Source organism: Botrytis fragariae (assembly GCF_013461495.1).
Source record: "Botrytis fragariae strain BVB16 chromosome Unknown tig00000006, whole genome shotgun sequence".
Classification (NCBI taxonomy): domain Eukaryota; kingdom Fungi; phylum Ascomycota; class Leotiomycetes; order Helotiales; family Sclerotiniaceae; genus Botrytis; species Botrytis fragariae.
Genome location: NW_023500988.1, coordinates 507,022 through 528,435, shown reverse-complemented (window position 1 = coordinate 528,435; position 21,414 = coordinate 507,022). Strand labels below are relative to the sequence as shown.

Below are 21,414 nucleotides of genomic sequence, written 5' to 3'. Positions count from 1 at the left end.
GGTGAGAAATTATGTTGTTTGGATTATTGATGACTTGCGATTGAGAGGTGAGGGGGTTCCTTTGCTGTGGGTTGTGTGAAGTTGAGGCATAAGGTTAGGGTGATTGTAACCTTGGATGTGGAGGTAGAGCTGGAGAGTGGTCGTCAATTTGAGTTGTAAGTTGTAACGTTGGTTCATATCTGGAAATTCGGAATTGCATGCATAATGATCGATTCAAGAGATTTTGTGATGTATATTTTTGGGAATAGAAATCGAATTATTGGAAGTCGTTGCTTGGAAAATTCAAGAAAATATTTTTTATCCTTTTTGATCTTCAAGATACCGTATCCTCTGGAATTTTCTTTCCAGAAACTTTTCTTTGCATGGTTTTATATAGACTTCAACTCATATTGCTGTTTGGTTAAGTCTTGTGCAGATTGTCAATTTATGATTTCCAGCACTTTGCAGGGAGAAACAAGTTTCTAGCCATATGGTATATGAAGTGTGCTTTTTGGGGATGATTTTACTTTGGTATTAAGATATAAATATGCCATGAATTTCCTTTTGAGGGGAAATTATAAGATATATTCATGCAAAGCCGCATATATCTCTAGACCACAAGCTCTCACATCCTCTCCTCACAACAAGGCAGTCAAATAATTCTTTACATGGTCCGCGCTTGCGAAATGCAACAAAAAACTTGTTAGGCACACTTAAATTGTATATTTGTACCATCTAACTCTGTGGGGCCCTCGCGGCGTCGAACCCTGGGTGCGGCAGTGTTCTTTGGCGCCTACCGGGGGATTTTTACGAGAAAAAGAAAAGAAAAAGGTGCCTAAACACACCCTGTCTGTGGATAAGATTTGCAACAAAACGTAAATTGCGTTTGGGTATCACGAGGTGGATGATGTAAAGATAATTTGTGGTCAAGATATATTTTGTAGGTGCTATTTGAGATCTCTCCATCTATCTGTTTAACCCATTGCGTGGAGTCTACCTTTTACCCTCCCATATTCATTGTTACGTGCTACATCAACGTCCCCCAAATTGTTCTACATAGTACTTGTACTTAACAACCTCATATCTCACGAACTCACCACTCTTCATCCTTACCCCGAGCATCACTTTCCTGAATCTGTCAGATTCAATCGCAACCCCACCTACATGTCCATTGATATGTGAGCCTCGTATAGATTTCGAGTCCCTGTAAGACTCTAATTGTTCCCTGCTGAAACACCTCAGCTCTTCGTTTAACAGCTCAGCCGATAGATCAGAGCCTTTTCCATGATTATCGTTAATTCCATCTAGAACGAGCAAAAACTTCATGCCCAAATCCTTGTGCTCGAATCCCCTATGGGCCATAGGATTGAAGAATTGATGATTAGTAGACTTCTGATGGGCTTGAAAATAATCCCACATGTGAGGAAATGAGATGATGCATTTAACTTTAACCCAGCCAGCACACAGATTCGCTTCTTCGGGAGATCTTATATGTGAAGCTTTAAACCATGATGCTGTGTGTTCCCCTGGCTTTTGAAACGTATATATGGGCTTGGTTCTTCCGACGGGATCATCTACGCCTGTGGTGAGGAAGTGGAGATTCTCAGCATGTTTTGATTCTTCGGTGATATAAATTGAGAGTGAGAATGCTTGCGGAGTAACTTCTAAGCAGAATTTGCGGAAACAAATTTTCTTGATAGGTGCCCTGTCGAGAGCATCCTGAACAGTCATTGGAACGCTTTGTCTTTTGGAATCGAGAGGCTGAAATAGTGGTCTTGGTATGGCGGAAGGCTTGGAAGAATCGGTCCAAAGATAGGCCTACACCATGATCAGCATAACTAAAATCAAAGCTAATGAAATATCATAGTGATCATATGACTTACACATGTTGGAATCTGACCGATTTTGATAAATAACCTGTAAAAACACGTTGTGTTATAACCTAGGTCCGAAATCAATCTTGACGTTGTACGTGCTTTATCCTTTGGCAGTATTCCGTCCTGAGGATTTACTATTTGCATCCCCTTTGACTGAATGGATGTTATACTTTCGCCAGCTCTAACAAACGACATCAACTTTGCTAGGTCACCATTGTATAATGAAGGTAGACAACCTTCAGCTGCCAAGAATGAGTATTTAGCAATCAGGCCCTTTCGAGCTTCGGGTCTGAGATCGTCCTGTACTTTCATAGCAATGGCAACGTTCTTTAGCCATGCAATCCATGGCTGGTATAATTTGACATGAGGTAAAACATCGTTCATCAAAATCATGTAAGTCTGAGTGATTGTCTTCTCATCATTACCTGCTAGTATTCTTTCTAGAACTTCAGCGAGATGCTCCGATTTCGTTGGTCCATGGTAAGCCCGAACATGACCCAGAACACTAACGTCCATGTGGTCGTAAGTATCAAAATTTCCAGACTTGCGTGCGTAGTAGGCTAACCATTGTTGAGCAGTCTCGAGGTGACTCCGGAACTCTTCCCCGAGTGGACGCCCCACAAACAACTTCCTCACATTGGCTACTGCTTGTCTGTAATAATCCGGGACGATGTCTTCGCCTGGCCAGATAAATGGCACAAGTGTTCCATCATCAGAGAGAAAGCAAAGATTGCCGAAATCTCTGATAAACGTCTCGCATATTTCGCAGGACATCATTCGACGTTTATTGGGTAAGCCGCGGGAAAACATTTCGTAGATGATGTTCATTCCAAAGTCCCTGCCTGTTAGATCCGACAGCCTAAGATCCGCATGGAATAGGGGCCCTCCTCTATTTCTTTCGTTTCGGTTGACGGTCAGCTGCATTGCTGCTACTAAAGGTTGGATCGCGCGATCATCTGCGCTCAGTTCGGAGATATGATATCCATCTGGGAGATCTATGATCTCAAACTCTTCCTCCATCTCGAAACAGTTTGCTATCTGTGCTGTCATCCATTTCTTTGTTTGGGGATGACATTAAAGCTCTTTAGTAGATTTAATTCTTGAAAGACGCAATGATACAGCCAGCAAAGGGTGTGCCGTAGAGAGCTGCTCTACGGTTCTTTGCACTTGACGCAACAACCATCTTTCAATATTGATGTTTTAGCCCATAATGAGTATACGGGAGCAGTACCAATACGCTTGTATTCAGGTTTGAAGGAGTTCTTGAGAATACCACAATTAAAAAACTTCTTTTTGCGGTCTCATAGTTTGTCCTTCGCCCACACAAGCGAGATATATCGCACTTCAAGTTGACCACACATCCATCTCACCTTATTTTTATGACATGAATATATACAAATAGTATCATATATGCCTACTCGATTGCCATTGATCCCTCTCTTATTGCGAGCCTCGCGATGAGTAAGTAAACATAAAGAATGATAGCAACCCATGAGCACGTGTTAGTAACGTGATCGGCTACAGAATGTTTCCTCGATCATAACAATCTCGGCTACTGAAGAAATTGTTGGTGGTCCACAGCTACTCTTTCGATCTATCGATGTTTTACTGTTGTTGATTGGTGTCAAAACAATGATGGGATGTTGTGTGATAGATAGTCTCTTGGAACATGCACTGAACATACAGCCCCTTGAAAGCAGAAGCCATTCACATCATTTCCACGTGCGATCCCCGTATTTTAGTGGAGTCGCGGATGTGGAACGGAATATACCCTAAATGAAATTTGTGATATCTCGTGCATTTATTATTATTATTTCATCTAAAAATATAGTTTCGATTATGGTTAAGGTTAAAGTTATGGGCAATGATAATTTGTTCTCGCACGAGAGAATCGAACCCACCCGGGGACCTCGGGGACTTCTAATGTTAATGAACTGCGAAGAAGCCAAGAAATTTCGAGACGATCTTTTTTGACAGTCAATATAAGCTTACAACGTTAGCAGAAGTGGCAAATGTACAATGTATTTAGGTAACTTCCCAGTCTGAGGAATGCGGGCGACTGAATGCGGGTAATCAGATCCAAATGGATTAATAAAGTGCTCTGCGACTCTCGAGTGAACGATTTGTCCTGCCGGTACAGGGGTTTTGACCGGATACGGCGTCAAACTTTCTTCGTTGAAAGCTTGAAGCATGGTAAGCAAGCATTCCCGGCGCTTAACATTGTGAATTACGCTCAATTGACCCAACGATCTGTGATTCCCCATATCCACTTTACCGGATGCAGTGCGTGATGGCCTGAAACCACTACGGCTCATAGCATTGAAGTCATCCCACTGTTGAAGTTCGAACGGCTAGCATAGCTCATTCTCCAGCAGGCGAGATTAATTTGGCATTGCTAAATTATTCAATGGCTTCAATTATCGGTGCCATGCCCAAATTGTTGGTTCTCTTCTCACAAGAACACGGAGCCGAGTTCCCATCACTATTATGATTATTATTGTATGCTCCTAGCCAAGACCTTTTTCCTTGACTGAACCGTAGGAGTTGTTGGGGTCCGTAACACTTCTTGGAATATCTCGTTTATTTTTTTTACGAGTATCCTTGGAGAGGTCCACATATGATCCAAGCTGTTGAGAAGCGCTCAAAGTGATCAACTATGTGGGTCGTTGATAGGGAAAGGATATCAAGGATATCACGGTCGTTCGCCCTTCTCATTGTATCCTCGCTTCTGAGCTTTGTCGAAGGAACTCGTTTTATGAATACCTCCCCTTCCCTTTTCTTCGGAAGTACCCATACAAAGTTTCAACTTACGTGATGACCTGATGTCTGGACACAGCGAGTTGGAGGTTGTTAATCAGCCTTTCGAATATTATGGTCCACAGCAGCATGATAAATTTAGTCCAGTTGTTGACGGCAACAGACAGATAGATGAGAATGGCCGCCCGTACTATCAAGAAGAAACCAAGTTTATAGGAATGCCAGTATTCCCCGCGGAACTTCCATTCGATAATTATAACCAGTCCCCAATCGCATTGTCACACAGAACATCATCAAATCTATCGGCCCAACAATATAGCGCTTGCTCGGAGGCACCATCATCACCGGCACTACACAATGCACCCTTGATCAAACAGCCAGTGTCGACGGAGAAAGAAGCAATAGTGTATACAGAAGATACGCAAAAGAAACGAAAAGTGTGGAAATGGTATATCTTAGCCGGTGTCATCGGATTGATCGTAGTCATAGCGGCAGTGGTTGGAGGAGTTGTTGCATCTAAGAAGAAGAACGTAGCTACTGTCGATGAGATATCCAGTAGCACAGATTCTTCTAATAGCTCATCATCTACGACTTCGTCGACAAATTCGCCGACAAGCAATTCACCCACTTCAACGAACACTGCATCATTGGCGAGCTCTACCGTTGCTCCATTCCAAAGAAATGTTGCTGCAATATCCTACGAGTCCAACAACGTCAATAACACTAGAGTGTATTATCAAGACAATCAAGGCAACATACTGGAAGCACATAACAGTGCATCGAGTGGGAACTGGTCGATAAGTTCAGTTGTTACCGCTAAAAATGGTTCATCGTTTGCTGCCGCTGTAACGATGCCTCAAAATGATTTCGTGAGTTGTCATATTTCCGGTAGTAAAGTATCTACTAACTGGAATACAGGCAATCACTGTATTGTACTCAGATTCTGACAATCTTCTTCACGACATTATATATGACGCCACTTCAAATTCATGGAGTGAAGGAACCTTGTCTTCCGAGAAATATATAATCTCCGAGAATTCAAGTGTTGCGGTGATGTACTGGCAATGCAGATTATGCAGCAATACCACCATCATCGCTTTTCAAGATGCAAACAACAAAATGCAGGTCGGAAATTTGACTGCCTCGGGCTGGGATTTAACCCAAATCATGGTTGACGTTGTAGATAACACTGGTCTTGCGCTGCAGCCATTTTACCGTCTAGATGAAGCAGATCAAATAAACTTGTACTATCAGAATCCAAGTAGCGTCATGACTATTTCAGCTTGGGAGTATCCCAGTAAGTTTTCTATAGAATTGTTTTCATATATTTCAGGCTAATGATACCCTTTAGCTCAAGCCTGGAAGTTCGATGCCGCATCGTACTATTCCTTCACATTCGGTATTCCAATCGCAGCATCTGCATCTTACTCACATGTTAACTGGACTGGCGACGTGCAAGCCGGTTTCGAAACCTGGGGGGAGACACTCGTAATATCGCGTAATGGTATTAAAACAAACACGTATTCGGGAGCTATTAATACCTGGTCGGCGATGGGGTCTCATCCATCAGCGATGGCAAACTCGACGCAAAATCCGAAAGTATTCAAATCCATAGCAGTTACAGCGATCGGAGCTGCGTTTGCGGTTGTAGAAATTGATGGGAAAGCAGATGAGATCGAAGCGTATCAAGTGAAAGATGACGCGATAAATTGGGACACGGCTGGGACCGTCGATATTGGCGATATCTGGGGGTAAATGAAAAATAAATAATGTATGTGTTTATGGAATTATGGAATTCTTGTACATTTATCATAATTCGAGGGTTCGGTGCCTCTTTCTTTCTTAGGCTATTATCGCCTTGAATTTTCATGTTACTGGTTAGATGTCCATTTCTTTCTTGGTTTTCGATCTTTATGTACAGGAAAGTCGCAATCATGAATGAATGAATGGTTGTAGCCTGGGGTGAGCTGATTTCTTCGTTTGCCTCACCGAATCCATAAGCTGCATAACCCCCTTGCAATTACCTACCAAAGGAGACCACGCCCTTTTTTGCAGGCCTTGTAGCTTTAAAGCAGCGCAACGAGCTCTCTGACCAACATATGTTTATGGCCTGCCCTCACCAAGACTTTACGCCAAAATTTACCTCGTTTTCTCTTAAAATCTTATCCCGCTTCGAATTTTCATCGCCGCTCTTTCAGAACTTCGATATCATCCAACCTTTTCGACGCCTTGCATACACGATGGACGGCAGCTACGACCTATCACCCGAGGATATCACCGCCGAATCCTGGCAAGAATTTGTTGATTGGGATGCCGCGAATCCAGTTGACATGGGCACAGAGTGAGTGGCTTAAAAAAAATGCTAACTCATAGAAAAAGGGCGGCTTCCTTTCACACCCCATCTGCTATCGGTCTATCAGAAGACAATGCTCGCTTAACGCACTATCTAATGTATGTACAAATTCCCCCTTGGCATACAATTTGGCTTTGCTCACAAATAATAGCCAATGTGGTTACGGAGCCGGGTACACATTACCCAACACAACCTGCGCTACTTGCTCATCAGAACTTGACACATCGGAACTTGCACTTTATACAAAAAACCAGGAAGTCTTTTGTACTAAAAGCAAGGCCCTCAATCATCCGCCACTATCCTGTGTGCAAGGCTGTGGGTCGAACTTCCATACATTGAAGGGTCTTGAGGAGCATTGCAGGACTGCCAATCATGAAGCTCTTCATTGTCCTATCCCAGGCTGCTTCGTTGCATTGAGTGGTTCTTACCAAGGTAAAGATCATCTGAAAAGATGCCATGGAGCAAAAAGACTCGCATGTCATCAGTGTGAAGACCTATTCGAGAATACGGTGAGGCTCGACAGTCATGCCCGTCGAAGCGGACATTCTGCATATATTTGTCGATATCCTGATTGTGAGTCGACAGCCGGGAGAATCAGTGACTTGATTCGGCACCAAGCATGCCACAAGAAAGATGCTCCCCGTCATCCATGTCCTCATTGCCGCACGTAAGTACTCTCGCATTCTTCAGGTACAAGATCATTAGAGTCGCTGACTGAACCACTTAGATATCGAGGCAATAACGGGTTCAAGAGGAAGGACCACCTTAGACAGCACATCAGAAATTACCACAAAATTGAGTCTAACTACATCGGTCCATTATCATCGTCTCCATTTCTCTGCGAAAATGACAATTGTCAGGACTATGCTAGGTATCGTATTCAAAATCTTAGATCTCTCGACGATCTCATCCAGCACATGCTGACCGAGCACAACTCCTCTGTATTTATCTGCGATAAAATGTCTTGCGATAGAGTAGGACTAAACGGCTTCGACACGAAAAAGCTTCTTCAAGATCATATCAAGAAAGAACACCCTTCACCATTTCAGTGCACTCATCCAGGGTGTGATCGGGTCGGTTCCAAAGGCTGGTTTCGAGAAAGAGACCAGAAGAAGCATATGTTTCAGAAGCACGGAATCAGTGTTTGAATATGACGATGACGGGATCGGCTTTATCTTGTTATTCTTAACAACCCTCGCATATTGACGGCTGTCTGGAAATAATTGTTTTTGATGTTCTTCTTCGTCTTGTTGTTTGATCTGTTACTCACTTGAGCCTCTCTCCGATGTTTCGTTTCTTATTTAATTCATCATATCTGAACTTGCGTTGCTCTTCCAATAAAACAATGCACAAAAAAAGAGGAGGACTTTCTGGCTTAGCAAAGGAAGGAGGGAGAAGAACCGGGGCATTTGAAGTGTTTCTCTTATTTCATTTCTTTCTGTTCTTCGTCTTTTATTATGGGTCTGTTATGTTACATTGTCTTTCGTCGTTGAGTTCTAGCCTATGAGATATTATATAGTGACCTTTACAATTACCACCGCTTTCCTTGATTGCTGGGCATCAAAGCCCTCTTCCACTGTATCATCTAATCACTCAGATTCATGCTGCACACCATTTTCAGAACCTTGCACTCACTCTTGTGACCCTGCTCATTCCACCCTTTAATTTGACATTCCTGTATTCGCAGTCAGCCCATCAACCACTCAAAGAGTCATTTTTTCAGAAGAAAAACATACCTTGCCACAATACCAAACTTCACTGCAACCTTTACATCTCGAAAGCTGCTCCTCACTATCTTTCCTCTCACATGATTGACATGTCACCAAAACCCCTCGGCTATCTTCCTCAAAACTTTCATGAGCTTTAATAAACCTCTCACTCATTCCTAACAGTTTATCCAAAGAGGATGGTATGATCTGCGATTCTTCATCAGCCTTGAATCAAGTCTCAAGAACGCAAAAATAACTCACAGTAAGATCAGCCCACACACACCTGATGTAACCCTGTTTTCCTTCTCTAACCCCATGCCTCCTCGGGTTCGGCACCACAACTGTGTGTCCTTTCTTCAATTTCTTGATATCAAAATCATTTCCATCTCCACTAATGTTCCCGTTTCCGCTTCCCTCCAATTGCGCAGGCGTCAATGGCGCCTCAAGAATAATCGTTAGCGCGAACGACGCGCTAGCAGAATCTGTACATATAAAAGTTGGTGTGGTGGAAAGCGTCATATTCTGGGAAATGGTTGCTAAAAGATATGTTTTTCGGGGGGTCCCGGGTGAAGTCTCATTAGGAGATGCAGTGGAGGAGGGATCGGCGGTGGGGTTGAGAGGACAGGTGGAGAACGTTAGGAAGGCGGGGGAGAGGAGGTTGGGGAAGTCGGGGGACATTTTGAGGAGAATTGATGTCGGGACGTGATTGTCGAATTGAATTCGTGAATAGTGAAGTTAGGATGCGAGGGAGTTTTCGAAATTGATGACAGCGAGACGACTAATGAGAATTTTGGGATGAAACACAACATGAAACGTGCTGATATGAAGGAGCTCAACCCTCAGATATTTTGGCAAGTCATTCGATTTTTCTTGTTCGATTGATTGAAGATCTGTTACAGATGCCCAATCTAATCACGGACACGAGAAGACTGGACGAATAGTATCTCGTATCAACGATGATTGAAAAGATCATTCTCTTCACATGCTAATCACGTGTAGTGCTGAAGATCGTTATCATGAAGTGGTGTGGATAGGTTTTGATTTGACATGCAAAGCAAGTCAAATCCAGTAAGTTGAGTTGTTCAATGTAACGGGGGGTGGTAGATCCCTCCCGTTTTACGACTGGGCGGGAAACATCTCTCCACCTTACTAATAGTATGGCCACTCATCATTCCACCACGGAGACTCACCGGTAATCACCAAATTTTCGGTGGAGCAGCGGATCGAGTCAGTCGTCATACATGCATAACCATGATATTGACAGTGTACGACCCAGTTCTGATATTTGAGAATCAATCCCACTCACGTTTCTACAATTTCAACGAACTTGTTTCCAAGAGCCAAAACCGAGATATCAACATGTCTGCGGATTCAATCACCTCTACCCGAAGCGGGATCCCTCCCATCCTCAAATGCCCACTCGAGATTAGGCTAATGATCTACCGAATCCTAATTCCTTCAATTGACCCTTCGGCAGACTTCGACTGGACATCGGCTTGGGATCCAAACCACCCGAAATCTCGCTGCGAAGAGCATAAACTCTACTCACCGCCGATCCTTCATACAAACCAAATGATCTATCGAGAAGTCTTGAACGAACTTTATTGTTTCCTACCTTATCGGACATCAATCAGCAACTATGGAATTCGATTCTTGGGCTACACATTCATAAAGCCGCCCCCAGCTTTTCAATATGTACACACCCTGGATCTCACGATTCAAATCAACAGCTACTCTCACTCAAAGATTGCCAACATCTTGAAATCTTGTGTGGAGACTAGCTGCGCAAACGGACACTTACGTCGATTACAAATTGGTCTCTCCTTTAGCTTGCAATGTTTTCAATCGAATAGGGGGAATTCTAGTGATCTTCGAAAAATGTTGGAGAAGAATCTGTATCCGCTACGAAGGAACCTTCGTCGCCTAAATCAATTCGTTGTCAGGAGAGTATCTGCCAAAGACATTTCAAGTTCCAATCGAAGTGTCTCGGGCTCGTTTCTGGTACAGAGAGAAGAGTTTTTGGATACCGTTCAAGGGTTTTTGAATCAGTTGGCAAGGGAGGTGATGGATCGGTGTAATCCTGCCAAGACAACTGAGTGCAACTGCAAGTCGTATGCTTTGCTTCAGAGATGAAGGGGGTGACGTGGACTATTTCGATAAAATTTCGTCTTGTTTCGCTTAGCATGGCAAACTTCTATCCGTACTGGAACTTTCAACCATCGGACAACTGTGAAGGATGAAAACACTGGGACCCTAAATATTGGATTCTTCTCCGCATCTCTACACGTACTATATTCCGGATCAGTTCTGTAGCATGCATTCCGACGAATCCCAACGCACGTCGTGTCTGAAAGATACAATTGTTTATTTCAATGGAGCGTACTTCCACACATCGAAAGCAATCGTATCTCAACCTACCTATGAGATATAAGCATTCTATGCTACGCGTACGCCTCGACTTGGTGGTAATGAGGGATGTCTCATCTTATTCACATAGATGCGAACAAAAAAGAAGTTTATAGGCAATACAATTTTGAAGCACCATCTTGATGTGTTTCGAAAAGGTCCGAGAGCGGTTGAAGGGTTTCGAGTTACGATAGATGAAGGACAATGGACGATGCATGCGGGGGGAACATTTAGTTGAATTGAGTTTGAAACAAATTTTCTTTCGGAGAGCTTATCAGATAGAATAGATAGAAAGTTTCAATAGATTGTCTAGTATTTTGTGTTAGTTATATTCTGAATTTTTCCAAGCTTTACAACATTGAATTTCAAGCATAAATGTCCGGGCAATCCACGTGATATATAAAAAAAGCCACGCTCGAAGGCCACACCACCTCTCGTCCTGCTGGTATCAACAATTAGCCTGATCCAAGCTCTTCTCTGATCAAACAATGCCATTGCTCTTTCAAGGATGCAGACTTCGTGTTTTTTCGGAATAGCCCGACCGTTGAGATCTATCTACGAAATCTGTGGAAACTTCTACAGAATAAATTCATCCGCACGGTGCTCGGTGTTTCTAGTGAGACGACGTTTGATCCTTACGTCAAACCATAGCCTCTTTTACGCGCTTTAGATGTCAGCAATCACTTCAAGTATCGTTTGTACCCATGACTATAAGTTTATGTCGGTCACAGCGGGGTTAACGAGAGGCAGAAACGTCCTCATAAAATGGGATACCTTTTATCCATGAAGGTTACAATTGCTTCACATTTGCTCTAGCGTTTAGACCTTCAATTGGCCGTCTGACCAATCCACCCCTGTTTGAATGTTTGACTGCATCTAGACTGCGCAATACGTATAGATGATGTGGAACACCCCTCGTTGAAAAATTGTCCCCCAAGCGTCTGTTGTTACCACACATAAAGACAGTGTTATCCCGTCAAAAGTGACGATGGCTTCCCCGTTTCCCTATCTCGTTTGGCGACATTTGCGGTACAGATGCATTCCCTTCTTTATGCTAACATATGCATTAGCATCTTACTGTCATGCACTAATGGTATGTTTATCTGCATCGACACTCACTTTCATTTCTCTCTGACTAACGCTTCTATAGCATTAATATTTCCCAATGTAAACACTCGTGGGTACAATAGCACGAGATCCAATGACACAATATCTAATGTCACGAGATCTAGCAACAGCCTCAGAATTGTAAGCCCCCTGTTTAGGATCCTGATCATGGTGCAGACGATTTCGACTCGAGTCTTTGATTTCTTTGTCTCTAATCACTACGCATGCTGACTATCGAAGCAACCTCTCGGTAACTCGATAACCTATGGCTTTTTATCTAGCGATGGGAATGGCTTTCGCCTTGGCCTTCGCAATTTACTCACATCTGCTGGAAACACCGTTCAATATGTGGGCTCGGTCCGAGCAGGCAACATGAGTGACAATTTCAATGAGGGTCATCCAGGGGCAATTATTTCCGAAATTGCCGAATATGCGAAGTTATCTCTTCCCGAGGATCCAAATCTGGTCTTGCTTATGGCGGGTACGAACGACATGAACAATTTTGACAATATCACCACAGCTCCAGATCGACTCAGTGGACTCATCGATGAGATTACTTCTGCAGTCCCGAATGTTACTCTTATAGTTGCTCAGCTTACCCCCGCTTCAAACACTACCGTAGATGCCGCGATGGTTGATTTCAATTCTAAGATACCAGATATCGTTGCATCTAAGGTTTCCGCTGGTCAAAAGGTGTCCACAGTCAACATGATGGACTATGTCACTGTGAATGACTTGGTAGACGGACTTCATCCAACAGATTATGGATATCAGCAAATGGCGAAAGCATGGTTCGCTGGAATTCAGCAAGTACAGAAGAATGGGTGGATAGATTCTCCAATTTCCACCAACGTCACGTTGGCTCTTCAAACGGCGGTTGCAGCTAGTACAGGTACAAATACTGTCAGCGGTTTCAGCGCAAGCTCCACCAGTACCCAAACCACCAGTACAACTATGGGCATCAGCAGTAGCACAACCTCTTCCAAATCAGCTTCCGAACGAAGTTTTCATAACCCTTCGATTAGTACCGTATATCTTTTAGTTTTGGCCAGCTACGTTTTGTACGCCTAAATACCTTGAATAGTTACTTTAATGTCGAGGCGCTTCCCCTAACTTGGGTCAACTTTAGAAGACAACATTCAGGGATTGTTTTCAGCCACTTCATAATTTCTCACATTCTCATGAGCATTGGACACAGTCAGGAATTACAAATCCTGCTCAGCTTTTCACGAAGAGGTGACTTGGTATAGGTACAGCAGCTAATGAGGTTTTGGCTCAAGGGAAATGGCCAAAGACACGCTCAGGGGTATAATCGAAAGCTCGATCATGAATAGCGCACGGCAGAGAAAGATCAGCTAGACTTAGTGGGAGATAGCCAGGCGCAAGAATCTTTGTATATACAAGTATTAATTAATTGATAATTTCTTCCCTTCTGAGTTTGCTTATTTTAACTCGAGGAGTTGTGTATGGGTTACGGTTTTCCGGAGTGGAGTGTTCTGAGAAACGTTTTCAGGCTCATTATAAAAAGGTCAGGAGGGGAGTGATATTTCAAGTACATATGCTCAAGGAGTCCCAGGTATGAAGATAGCTGAGCGTTTCTTATAGAATACATGTTTGTACAGCTCCCAGTACTATGAAGTGTAGTTCGTGGACGATAGGTTCTCAATCTCCAGATGAATTTTACTTGATAAATCGATTTCGAGCCTGGAAACTAAATAATAATTATCTCTACTTGAGACGAGATATTGCTTGAACTAAATTAAATTCTCATAACACCGAAAACCCATCAGACAGGGTTACAACCTGGGCTATCAAGAATCATGTGTGAATATCTCCTCATTTTATGATCAATCATGATTCGAACACCCAGACGAGCACGAGTGAGGTGCAGCCAGAGAAATTGGATCAATCCCTCCATCTTTGCCAAAAGCTGCAGAATATTCTCAAAGGTATAATCATCAAAACCTATTTTTTCTCGGCTCTGACTGCAGCTTCAGCTAAAGCTTTTATCCGTCTCTCTTCTACTTCTCGCACTGCCTGCTCATGGAACTGAATTTTCATATCTGCCACAACTCCCTCTTCATCAAGCTTCTCTAGCTCATCTGTATTGTGCGCCTCTATCCATGCTTCCATCATATCGTTTTCGATTTTCTTGATCGCATCTGCGTTTTGCTTCTCCGCGAGTTCAATCTCGAGTGCTCCTTCATCTAGATTCCTCAGTCGGTTCTCATCAAATGTATGCTGTAAAATCTCTTCTCCCGCCCAGTCGGGCAATTTTCTGTACATTAAACCTACTCTATCCTCATAAGCATCTTTAAGCTTGAGATAAAGCTCTCCGGATAGTGGTCTTTCATCGATTTCGGCTGTTAGCGTTCCTCTGAGCATTTGGTCCAGATCCTCACTCAGATGACTCTCAATCGGATGAATATCCAGCAATTCCCCTCTCTCCTTATCAAGAGTCCCAAGAATCACGCCAGTACGAGCTAACTCATACACCACCGCCGTCAACCACCAAACCTCCCCCTTCTTTTTCCGATCGTGCGGTTCCCATTCTTCATCCTCCGAATTAGGCTCATCATATTCCTCCAGATTGGGAATATGACCCCCTGGAGGCTCTGTGAACGCGACCCCAAAATCCCCAATCTTCACGTGGGGGTATCCATTTTCTCTGTCCGGTCCCCATTGCAGAAATACATTCCCAGATTGCATATCATTTTGAAAAATCACATCGCGTCCCTGATGTTCACTCGTCGTATTATAATCCGGATGTTCATTATGCAGAAACGCAACTGCGCTAACCAATTCATAAAAGACCTGCCAGATGAGTAACTCCGGTGGTTTAACATGATGAGTGCGAAATGCTTTCGCCAAGTTCGTTAAGCTACCAGCATCGCAATATTCGAAATAGAGCCCATGACAGGTTTGTCATAACCGTATTCAGGTACGTATTGAACAAATGCTTCGAGATTGCATATGTGCGGATGTCCACCTCTGATGAAGCGGAGATAGATTCGCGTTTCTGAATCTCGCTTAGCGCGGAGACTTAGTCTTTCCACCGATTGAGAAGAGCTCTTGGTGGCTTCGCTGCTGGGCGTGAGAGGTGGTATAAGAGCACCCTCTGGAAACTCCAATTCGAATTTGCCCAGGTTCCACTGGAGCTTCAAGGCGTAGGGCTTTTTCGTTTCTGAATTAATGACCTTTAGAACAACACCAAATCCACCGCTTGCAACGTGCCCTTCGAATTCGTGATTATCACGATTAAAACCAGGGTCGGCTCTCCATTTATTGCGGCGAATAGTTATATTTTTCTTCCGGAGGGCTTTAATGTATATCACTGCAGCTGTGTCAAATGCAAGTGCTTGAGGTTGTGACATTATGTTTCTGTGTCTAGTTAATACATTCTAAGGGTCAACATCATTCGGCGAAGTGGAAGCTCAGGAAATAGTTTTCGAAGTATCAATGTGACAAGGGTCTTTAACATCAAAGAGAAGTCGGCTTTCCCGAAACAGAGTCCTTTGTCCTAGAAGCTGAGCTTGTATGGAGATTGAAACGACACAATAATAACCAAGGTATACTGTAACTATTATGCACATTGTACATAAAGGCTTTGAAGCACGGAGCCACCGTTTAAAGATTCGAGGAAAGAGAGATCTTGCATTTGACACGCTAAGCAAATTTCCAACACTCTAGCTATTAAAAGCCGTCCCGCGGCTGTATTGGTGACCTATTCACGTTCCGAATCGGAAAATCTGGATTGAAATTATTCTGTCCTGGTATCTCCCGTCCTGTCATTTCCCCTTCTCTGCAACCAGCGCCAAGCCATGAATGTTACCAGGAAGAAGCACACTAGTACCGCTAGATTGTAAGGGCTTTTGAGATCGGCTTCTTCTAGTCACAGACTCTCTTTATCCCCAATTGGTGGAATTCTACCAACGAGGTACTGTTCAAGATCCTCAATCTCCGATACATCGGCTGAATGCTCGAGACCTCTTTGAAGGAGTTAGCATAAAACCTTGTGAAAGAACGAATCTTAGAGATGCACATACGGATACATCACCAACTCAACATCATAGCCGTCATCACGTAGCACCTCTGCCGTCTTGATACCCCAATCTGGTTTAACGAGAGGATCAGAATCTCCGTGGCCCATCCAGATCTTGGTCTGCTTGTTGGAGCCTCCATCTGGGCCCAAAATTTCTCGAAGCTTGTTACGTAGTAACAGATAACAACTCATACCAAAGATACCTCCGAGTTGTGTTGGACATGTAATGCCGGAGAAAATAGACATTGCGCCTCCTTGGGAGAAACCGCCGAGCACAATGCGGTTGGATGGAATCTTGCTATCTTCTATTTCGGATTTGATGAGCGAGTGGAAGTAAGCCTGGGAGCGTCGAATTCCAGCTTCATCTTGCTCAGCCTGGAGGTCACTAAAGGTTGTCTTCATCAAAAGTGGTCAGCGAAATCCTTCTGCAAAACAAAGATGAAGTATAAATGCAAAGACGAACGGAATTAGTGCGTCTTACGATATCATACCAACCTGGCATGGTCATGCCAAAGTTCTGAATGATTTATTAGCTTGAATATTTCTTTGAAGATGGTCGGCTGATCATACGACTGAGATGGGGATAGTAGGCGCATTTGGAAATATGAATTTGACTTCTTGAAACTTTTGGCGACGACGCCAGTTCTCTGCGAGCGAAACCCATCCAGCACCACTATCACCAAGACCATGAGCCATGATGACAGTTGCAGTGTGCTTCGTGACTGCGGGGATAGTGAGAGCTGATGGTGGAGGCATTTTATGAATTGTGACCGTTGCAGATCTTGTATGGAAGGAAGTATTTAAAATATCAAGAGGTACACAAAGATGTGCTTCTATGTTTTTTTTAGATCTGCAAATAGAAAAAGTTAGAGAGGAGATTAGTTCAGATTGTTTGTGTTTAGCAATTAAAGTAAGTCTCCGAGCTCTGCTCTCCCCGCCTTATCGCGCTAAAATTATTAAGTCAATAGTGGTGCACGGATTCCTGAAACTCTTCTAAGATTTGAATGGGAAAAATCACAATTAAATCGAATATCATTTGATTTCCATAAAAACCTACAATATAATTGCATGATTGAAAATAGGTGTCTCTACGAAGTCTCGAAGCTTTTGAAGCAATTGCGCAAAAGCTTTCCTCAAATTCAAGATTTTCATCCTCTCATGAACCCCTGCACCCACTGTTGAGCAAATCCTTGCATGTCTCTTATCTTGAATATTAATACTCGGTAGGTATCTTTATCAAAAACTATCCTGTTTTATTGGTTGTCAACACGCGCATAACTTCTAAAACATTATGTTGATAATATTTTGAATTGTTGAAAGTTCTATTGTGCGGCTTCGATATTTTGTAGGCCTCTCATAATACTTGGATGTGCCAGAGCTTCCAACTATTCCCTTCGAGCTTCACTTCGAATTTGTAAACAAAGCGGATATAATCATGGCACCACCGACATCTCGACCACGATCCCCCTCGCAACGTCCCCTCCCCGGATCTCCAACTTATTCATATGCTTCCACACTTCCCCTCGCATCCACATTTTCCCTTGCGCTTCCACCTCCACCAGTTCCTCATCCACCCCACGCCGTCCTTACGAAAGCCGACCTAGAACTTTCCCAAATCGCCTATTCCGAACTCATTAGCACCGCCAAAAGCTATCGACTAGCACTCGCAGAGCTAAGCTCTTCTGCATCCGCTTTTGGTAGTGCTTTAGAAGCATGTGCACGATTAAAAGAAGCAAGATCCGAAGCCTTGGCCCCCCTGGTGGCAGTCTCAGCAACAGTTTTACTGCAAAAGGGAATTGTACTGGAGATAACCTGATGTCTGCTAGTGGGGTACACCAGTTGATAGCGAACCATCAGCAGATCCTTTCGGAATGTGTATACCGGTCATTCGAGGTGCCTTTGCTGCATGAACTAGATAATTGGGGTAGGCAAATAGAGGAAGAGGAGGTCTCATATCGAAAGGAAGTGAAGAACAGGAGCAAAGAAATACAGAAAATGGAGAAGGAAGGGCTAAAACTACACAAGCAGAGGAAGCGAGACGTGCGGGGGTTCCGAGGGCATCTGGTGGAATTGACTACAAGACTTGATGGTCTTACAACACTACACGGTGAACATTCAAGAGCATTATTGAGAGATTGTCAAGATGTGAGCACCAAGGTAGTCGAAGCTAGTTCATCTCTCGTCCGGGCAGAGGTGGAGATATTTGAAGCCCTTGCACGAAAAGGTTGGACAGGAGGTGGTCTCGAAGATCTACTCGAACACGGTCAAGATCTCTTCTCATCGGAACCCCCTTCTACGAACACAGACTCGAATGGTAGCCCATCTAAGATTTTCAGCATTCTGCCACAAAAATCAATCCTTGTAGATGCCACGCAGCCCGCTACCGATGCGCCCCATAAAAAGGTTAACCACAAGCGTAGCGATAGTCTCCTTGTTGACAACAATCATTACCAGTCACTAGCTGCAGTCGCAGATCGTGATATAGATAGCGGATCAATATTCTCCGAGCGAGACACCAGGATTCTGAACCGCTCCCGAGGTGTAAGGCCCTTTAGTCCAGAACCCGTCGAAAGAAGCCTAGATCCACTTGAGTTGCCTCCGCCTAGTCAGATTCCCAGCCAACTTCCATCTCCCAGAGAGGAATATAGTGAGAGATCCAGATTCGAGGCTTTCGGCTCTGTCACACCCGAGATCTTTAAAGACGAGACTATCCTTGATTCTCAGGTTCCGTCACCAATTTCCTCGCCGGAAATATTCGCAGAAACGGAGACGGGGACGCAGGCACCCACAGATACTCGAGCAGAGATGGCACATGAGACCAGCAGTATGCACTCAGAGGGTACGATCCGCGGAGACGAGCGCATTTCATCACCAGAAATCGAGTCTGAGAATGACGAAGACAGAAGAGAGCGAGAATGGAACGATAGATTTTATGTTTAAATGTTTAGCACGTGGATTATAACCTCAAGCGTACTAATACCCCTCTAGACCAATTGTTATTTTTTTCTCTTTCCAACATGCGTATACGGCTATATGGGTATCGGGGTATTCGGTTTCGGTTTGGGATCTGGGAAGGAGTTATATAAAAATTGTGTATGAGACGATTTGGAGGTATGCTGACAAGTTTAACAAGAATAAAGTAGAAAGGAAGAGCTGTGAGTAGTAGTTTCATATTTGATGATTGACAGAATGACAAAATAAACTTTCATGCTATATTCGCTGGGAAAAGTCTCGCGCCAAAACTCCTTTCCCGCAGTCACCCCATCATCCATACCCAGTTGGTTGGCCGGTCATTTATTACATTTCTGTGCCATCTACGCTCTTCGTCTGTGGTTTTTCGCGCAATCTCGGGTATAGTCTCAAAGCTTCTCCAAAACAACCTAGTATGCTTCGTCTTCCAAGATGTCACTCCACACAATCCGTTTCTCCATTAAAAGCTCTCCATATAATCAACTCTAATCATCTTTCTCCCCTCCCACAACTCCAAATATCCCGAGGTATGTGTCGAACCAGTAGATCATCCTCCAATAAAGACTCGCTTTTGCCCAATCGAATTCACCCGTCTCTGTCCTTGGCACTGTGTCTCCTATGATATCCGCACTGAACCAATTTAATAATGGAATATTGGATAGAACTTGCTGCGTGTAGGACTTTTGAGGGAGTAGGGCCTGATCGGCAGGAAGAAGTTGCAGTCGTTGAGCCGTTGGAATTTTGCGACAGTAAAGGGATGGTGCTTCGGGAGTGGCAGAACCTGCAGAAGACGGCCGTTGTTGAAGGGCAAGGTTACCACCTGTGACTGTAGATGTCGTTAATGTAGTAGTATCAATTGTATGACTGGTAGCTTGAGAGCCTTCGGGAGATTGAGCGCGATCTTCAAAGTGTACGTTTCGACTAATTTGCGACATTTCAGGAGTAGTCCAGGAACGGGGGAGACCGGATTGTTGAAGTGGACGTTCGGCGCCCGGAAGGAATGGTCCAGGATCGAAGCGGTGTCTATTAGAATTAAGACGAGATGATCTTTCTGATGTTACTGTAGAAACTCCTAGTTCATCTTTTGCTGGTGGCGCACCGCGATAGAGTTCAGCGTGAACAAAATAACCAAGTACTGCTTGTGGTGAAGCTTCTATCGCTGCATCTGCTGCTTCCGCGGATTCGAACGTAATTTTGATCCAGTGCTTCCCGCCAGCATATTTCAAAGCTTTTGATTTTTCTTCTATAGTCATCGGCCGTCTTCGCAGAACAACAGGATCTCGGAGGTCGGTTTTGTATCGTCGTTGATCTAGAGGTGCATCGCGAGGATAATCCTCACATATGTGGCCAGCAATTCTTTCATATTCCGCAATAGCTGCCCATTGATGTTCTGGCGTGAAACCTCGTAGTATAACCTCTGTAGGCTCCTTGTGTACAAATCTCGAAGATTGGCCCGCATTCCCATCGATAGCTACTAAAGCATTGTTGTCTCGAATATTGGTTTGCGATAATGAAGACGGTATCGAAGATTTGCGCTGAGATGGTCCCGAGTCTGATGTCGCCGCAGCTCTCCTTGCAAAAGTCGCAGCAAAGATTGCATCTGCAGCTGCCAAGGTTGGGTCCTCCTTTTTCAAAGCTGGTGTGCCAGTTCTTGATCGAGATCGTCTTGTCGATTTACCAAAGGATCCTGTCTCTGGAACAGTTCTTCTAACTCTTGCCGCGGCGGGATTTCCATCATTTCTATTCGAATCAGATTGATAACCTTCCATTGTATAGACGCGGAAAAGCTTACCCAGGAAATAGCATAGCATATGGTCTTTTAATACCATCTTCACCTATATAACACTCCTCCTCTGGAACATTGTGTAATATTAATGGCGGCATTATGTAATTTCTAAAGCAAGGGAGAAGAATGTGATGTGTCTTAAAAATAGACTGGTATTTTCTGGAATGCGTGAGGAGATAGATTTGTGGTGTTCTCGAATTCTTAGGATTTTAAAGTCTCACGTCTTCTACGCGACAAATCAGAAGTTCTCGTTGCTATGGTACAAAACACAAAATTTACTGCGTAGAAATGGCAGGGATCAAGGATTCACCAAGGATTTATTTTTGATATAGCATGGTACGGAGGGGAAAGCCACACAAGGTCAAAACGGTCAACGTCATCTTAACTTTCAAAGCTTCACGATTTCGACGACGTTAAACAACAGCATC

At 43.7% G+C, this 21,414-nt stretch overlaps 10 protein-coding genes across 10 annotated transcripts; 5 read left to right on the top strand and 5 right to left on the bottom strand.

Moving 5' to 3' along the window:
* Positions 1-1,011: 1,011 nt before the first annotated feature.
* Positions 1,012-2,876, bottom strand: Bfra_001340 (uncharacterized protein; the record flags this gene model as incomplete). Its single annotated transcript, XM_037331774.1, is given in 3 exon segments — positions 1,012-1,797; positions 1,863-1,896; positions 1,909-2,876. 3 exon segments carry the CDS (start codon positions 2,874-2,876, stop codon positions 1,012-1,014), a joined length of 1,788 nt encoding a protein of 595 aa, XP_037195928.1.
* An 835-nt stretch (positions 2,877-3,711) lies between these two features.
* Positions 3,712-4,336, bottom strand: Bfra_001339 (uncharacterized protein; the record flags this gene model as incomplete). Its single annotated transcript, XM_037331773.1, has 3 exons — positions 3,712-3,843; positions 3,875-4,189; positions 4,313-4,336. The coding sequence occupies 3 exons, from the start codon at positions 4,334-4,336 to the stop codon at positions 3,712-3,714; spliced, it is 471 nt and encodes a 156-aa protein (XP_037195927.1).
* A 342-nt stretch (positions 4,337-4,678) lies between these two features.
* Positions 4,679-6,368, top strand: Bfra_001338 (putative achain fucose-specific lectin from aleuria aurantia (hg-derivative form) protein; the record flags this gene model as incomplete). The annotated part of the gene is made up of 3 exons (XM_037331772.1): positions 4,679-5,482; positions 5,532-5,910; positions 5,965-6,368. 3 exons carry the CDS (start codon positions 4,679-4,681, stop codon positions 6,366-6,368), a joined length of 1,587 nt encoding a protein of 528 aa, XP_037195926.1.
* A 485-nt stretch (positions 6,369-6,853) lies between these two features.
* Positions 6,854-8,114, top strand: Bfra_001337 (putative zinc finger x-linked protein; the record flags this gene model as incomplete). The annotated part of the gene is made up of 4 exons (XM_037331771.1): positions 6,854-6,954; positions 6,993-7,064; positions 7,118-7,633; positions 7,694-8,114. 4 exons carry the CDS (start codon positions 6,854-6,856, stop codon positions 8,112-8,114), a joined length of 1,110 nt encoding a protein of 369 aa, XP_037195925.1.
* Positions 8,115-8,551: 437 nt separating this feature from the next.
* Positions 8,552-9,353, bottom strand: Bfra_001336 (uncharacterized protein; the record flags this gene model as incomplete). The annotated part of the gene is made up of 3 exons (XM_037331770.1): positions 8,552-8,641; positions 8,703-8,882; positions 8,937-9,353. 3 exons carry the CDS (start codon positions 9,351-9,353, stop codon positions 8,552-8,554), a joined length of 687 nt encoding a protein of 228 aa, XP_037195924.1.
* A 2,716-nt stretch (positions 9,354-12,069) lies between these two features.
* Bfra_001335 (putative lipolytic enzyme protein) lies at positions 12,070-13,259 on the top strand (the record flags this gene model as incomplete). The annotated part of the gene is made up of 4 exons (XM_037331769.1): positions 12,070-12,110; positions 12,152-12,174; positions 12,232-12,329; positions 12,429-13,259. The coding sequence occupies 4 exons, from the start codon at positions 12,070-12,072 to the stop codon at positions 13,257-13,259; spliced, it is 993 nt and encodes a 330-aa protein (XP_037195923.1).
* An 894-nt stretch (positions 13,260-14,153) lies between these two features.
* Bfra_001334 (uncharacterized protein) lies at positions 14,154-16,986 on the bottom strand (the record flags this gene model as incomplete). The annotated part of the gene is made up of 6 exons (XM_037331768.1): positions 14,154-15,002; positions 15,074-15,569; positions 16,085-16,177; positions 16,235-16,626; positions 16,694-16,747; positions 16,801-16,986. 6 exons carry the CDS (start codon positions 16,984-16,986, stop codon positions 14,154-14,156), a joined length of 2,070 nt encoding a protein of 689 aa, XP_037195922.1.
* Positions 16,987-17,665: 679 nt separating this feature from the next.
* On the top strand, positions 17,666-18,046 carry Bfra_001333 (putative phospholipid-binding protein; the record flags this gene model as incomplete). The annotated part of the gene is made up of 1 exon (XM_037331767.1): positions 17,666-18,046. The coding sequence occupies one exon, from the start codon at positions 17,666-17,668 to the stop codon at positions 18,044-18,046; it is 381 nt and encodes a 126-aa protein (XP_037195921.1).
* Positions 18,047-18,225: 179 nt separating this feature from the next.
* Bfra_001332 (putative phospholipid-binding protein) lies at positions 18,226-19,170 on the top strand (the record flags this gene model as incomplete). Its single annotated transcript, XM_037331766.1, has 1 exon — positions 18,226-19,170. The coding sequence occupies one exon, from the start codon at positions 18,226-18,228 to the stop codon at positions 19,168-19,170; it is 945 nt and encodes a 314-aa protein (XP_037195920.1).
* Positions 19,171-19,685: 515 nt separating this feature from the next.
* On the bottom strand, positions 19,686-21,084 carry Bfra_001331 (uncharacterized protein; the record flags this gene model as incomplete). Its single annotated transcript, XM_037331765.1, has 2 exons — positions 19,686-20,940; positions 20,993-21,084. 2 exons carry the CDS (start codon positions 21,082-21,084, stop codon positions 19,686-19,688), a joined length of 1,347 nt encoding a protein of 448 aa, XP_037195919.1.
* Positions 21,085-21,414: the final 330 nt, after the last annotated feature.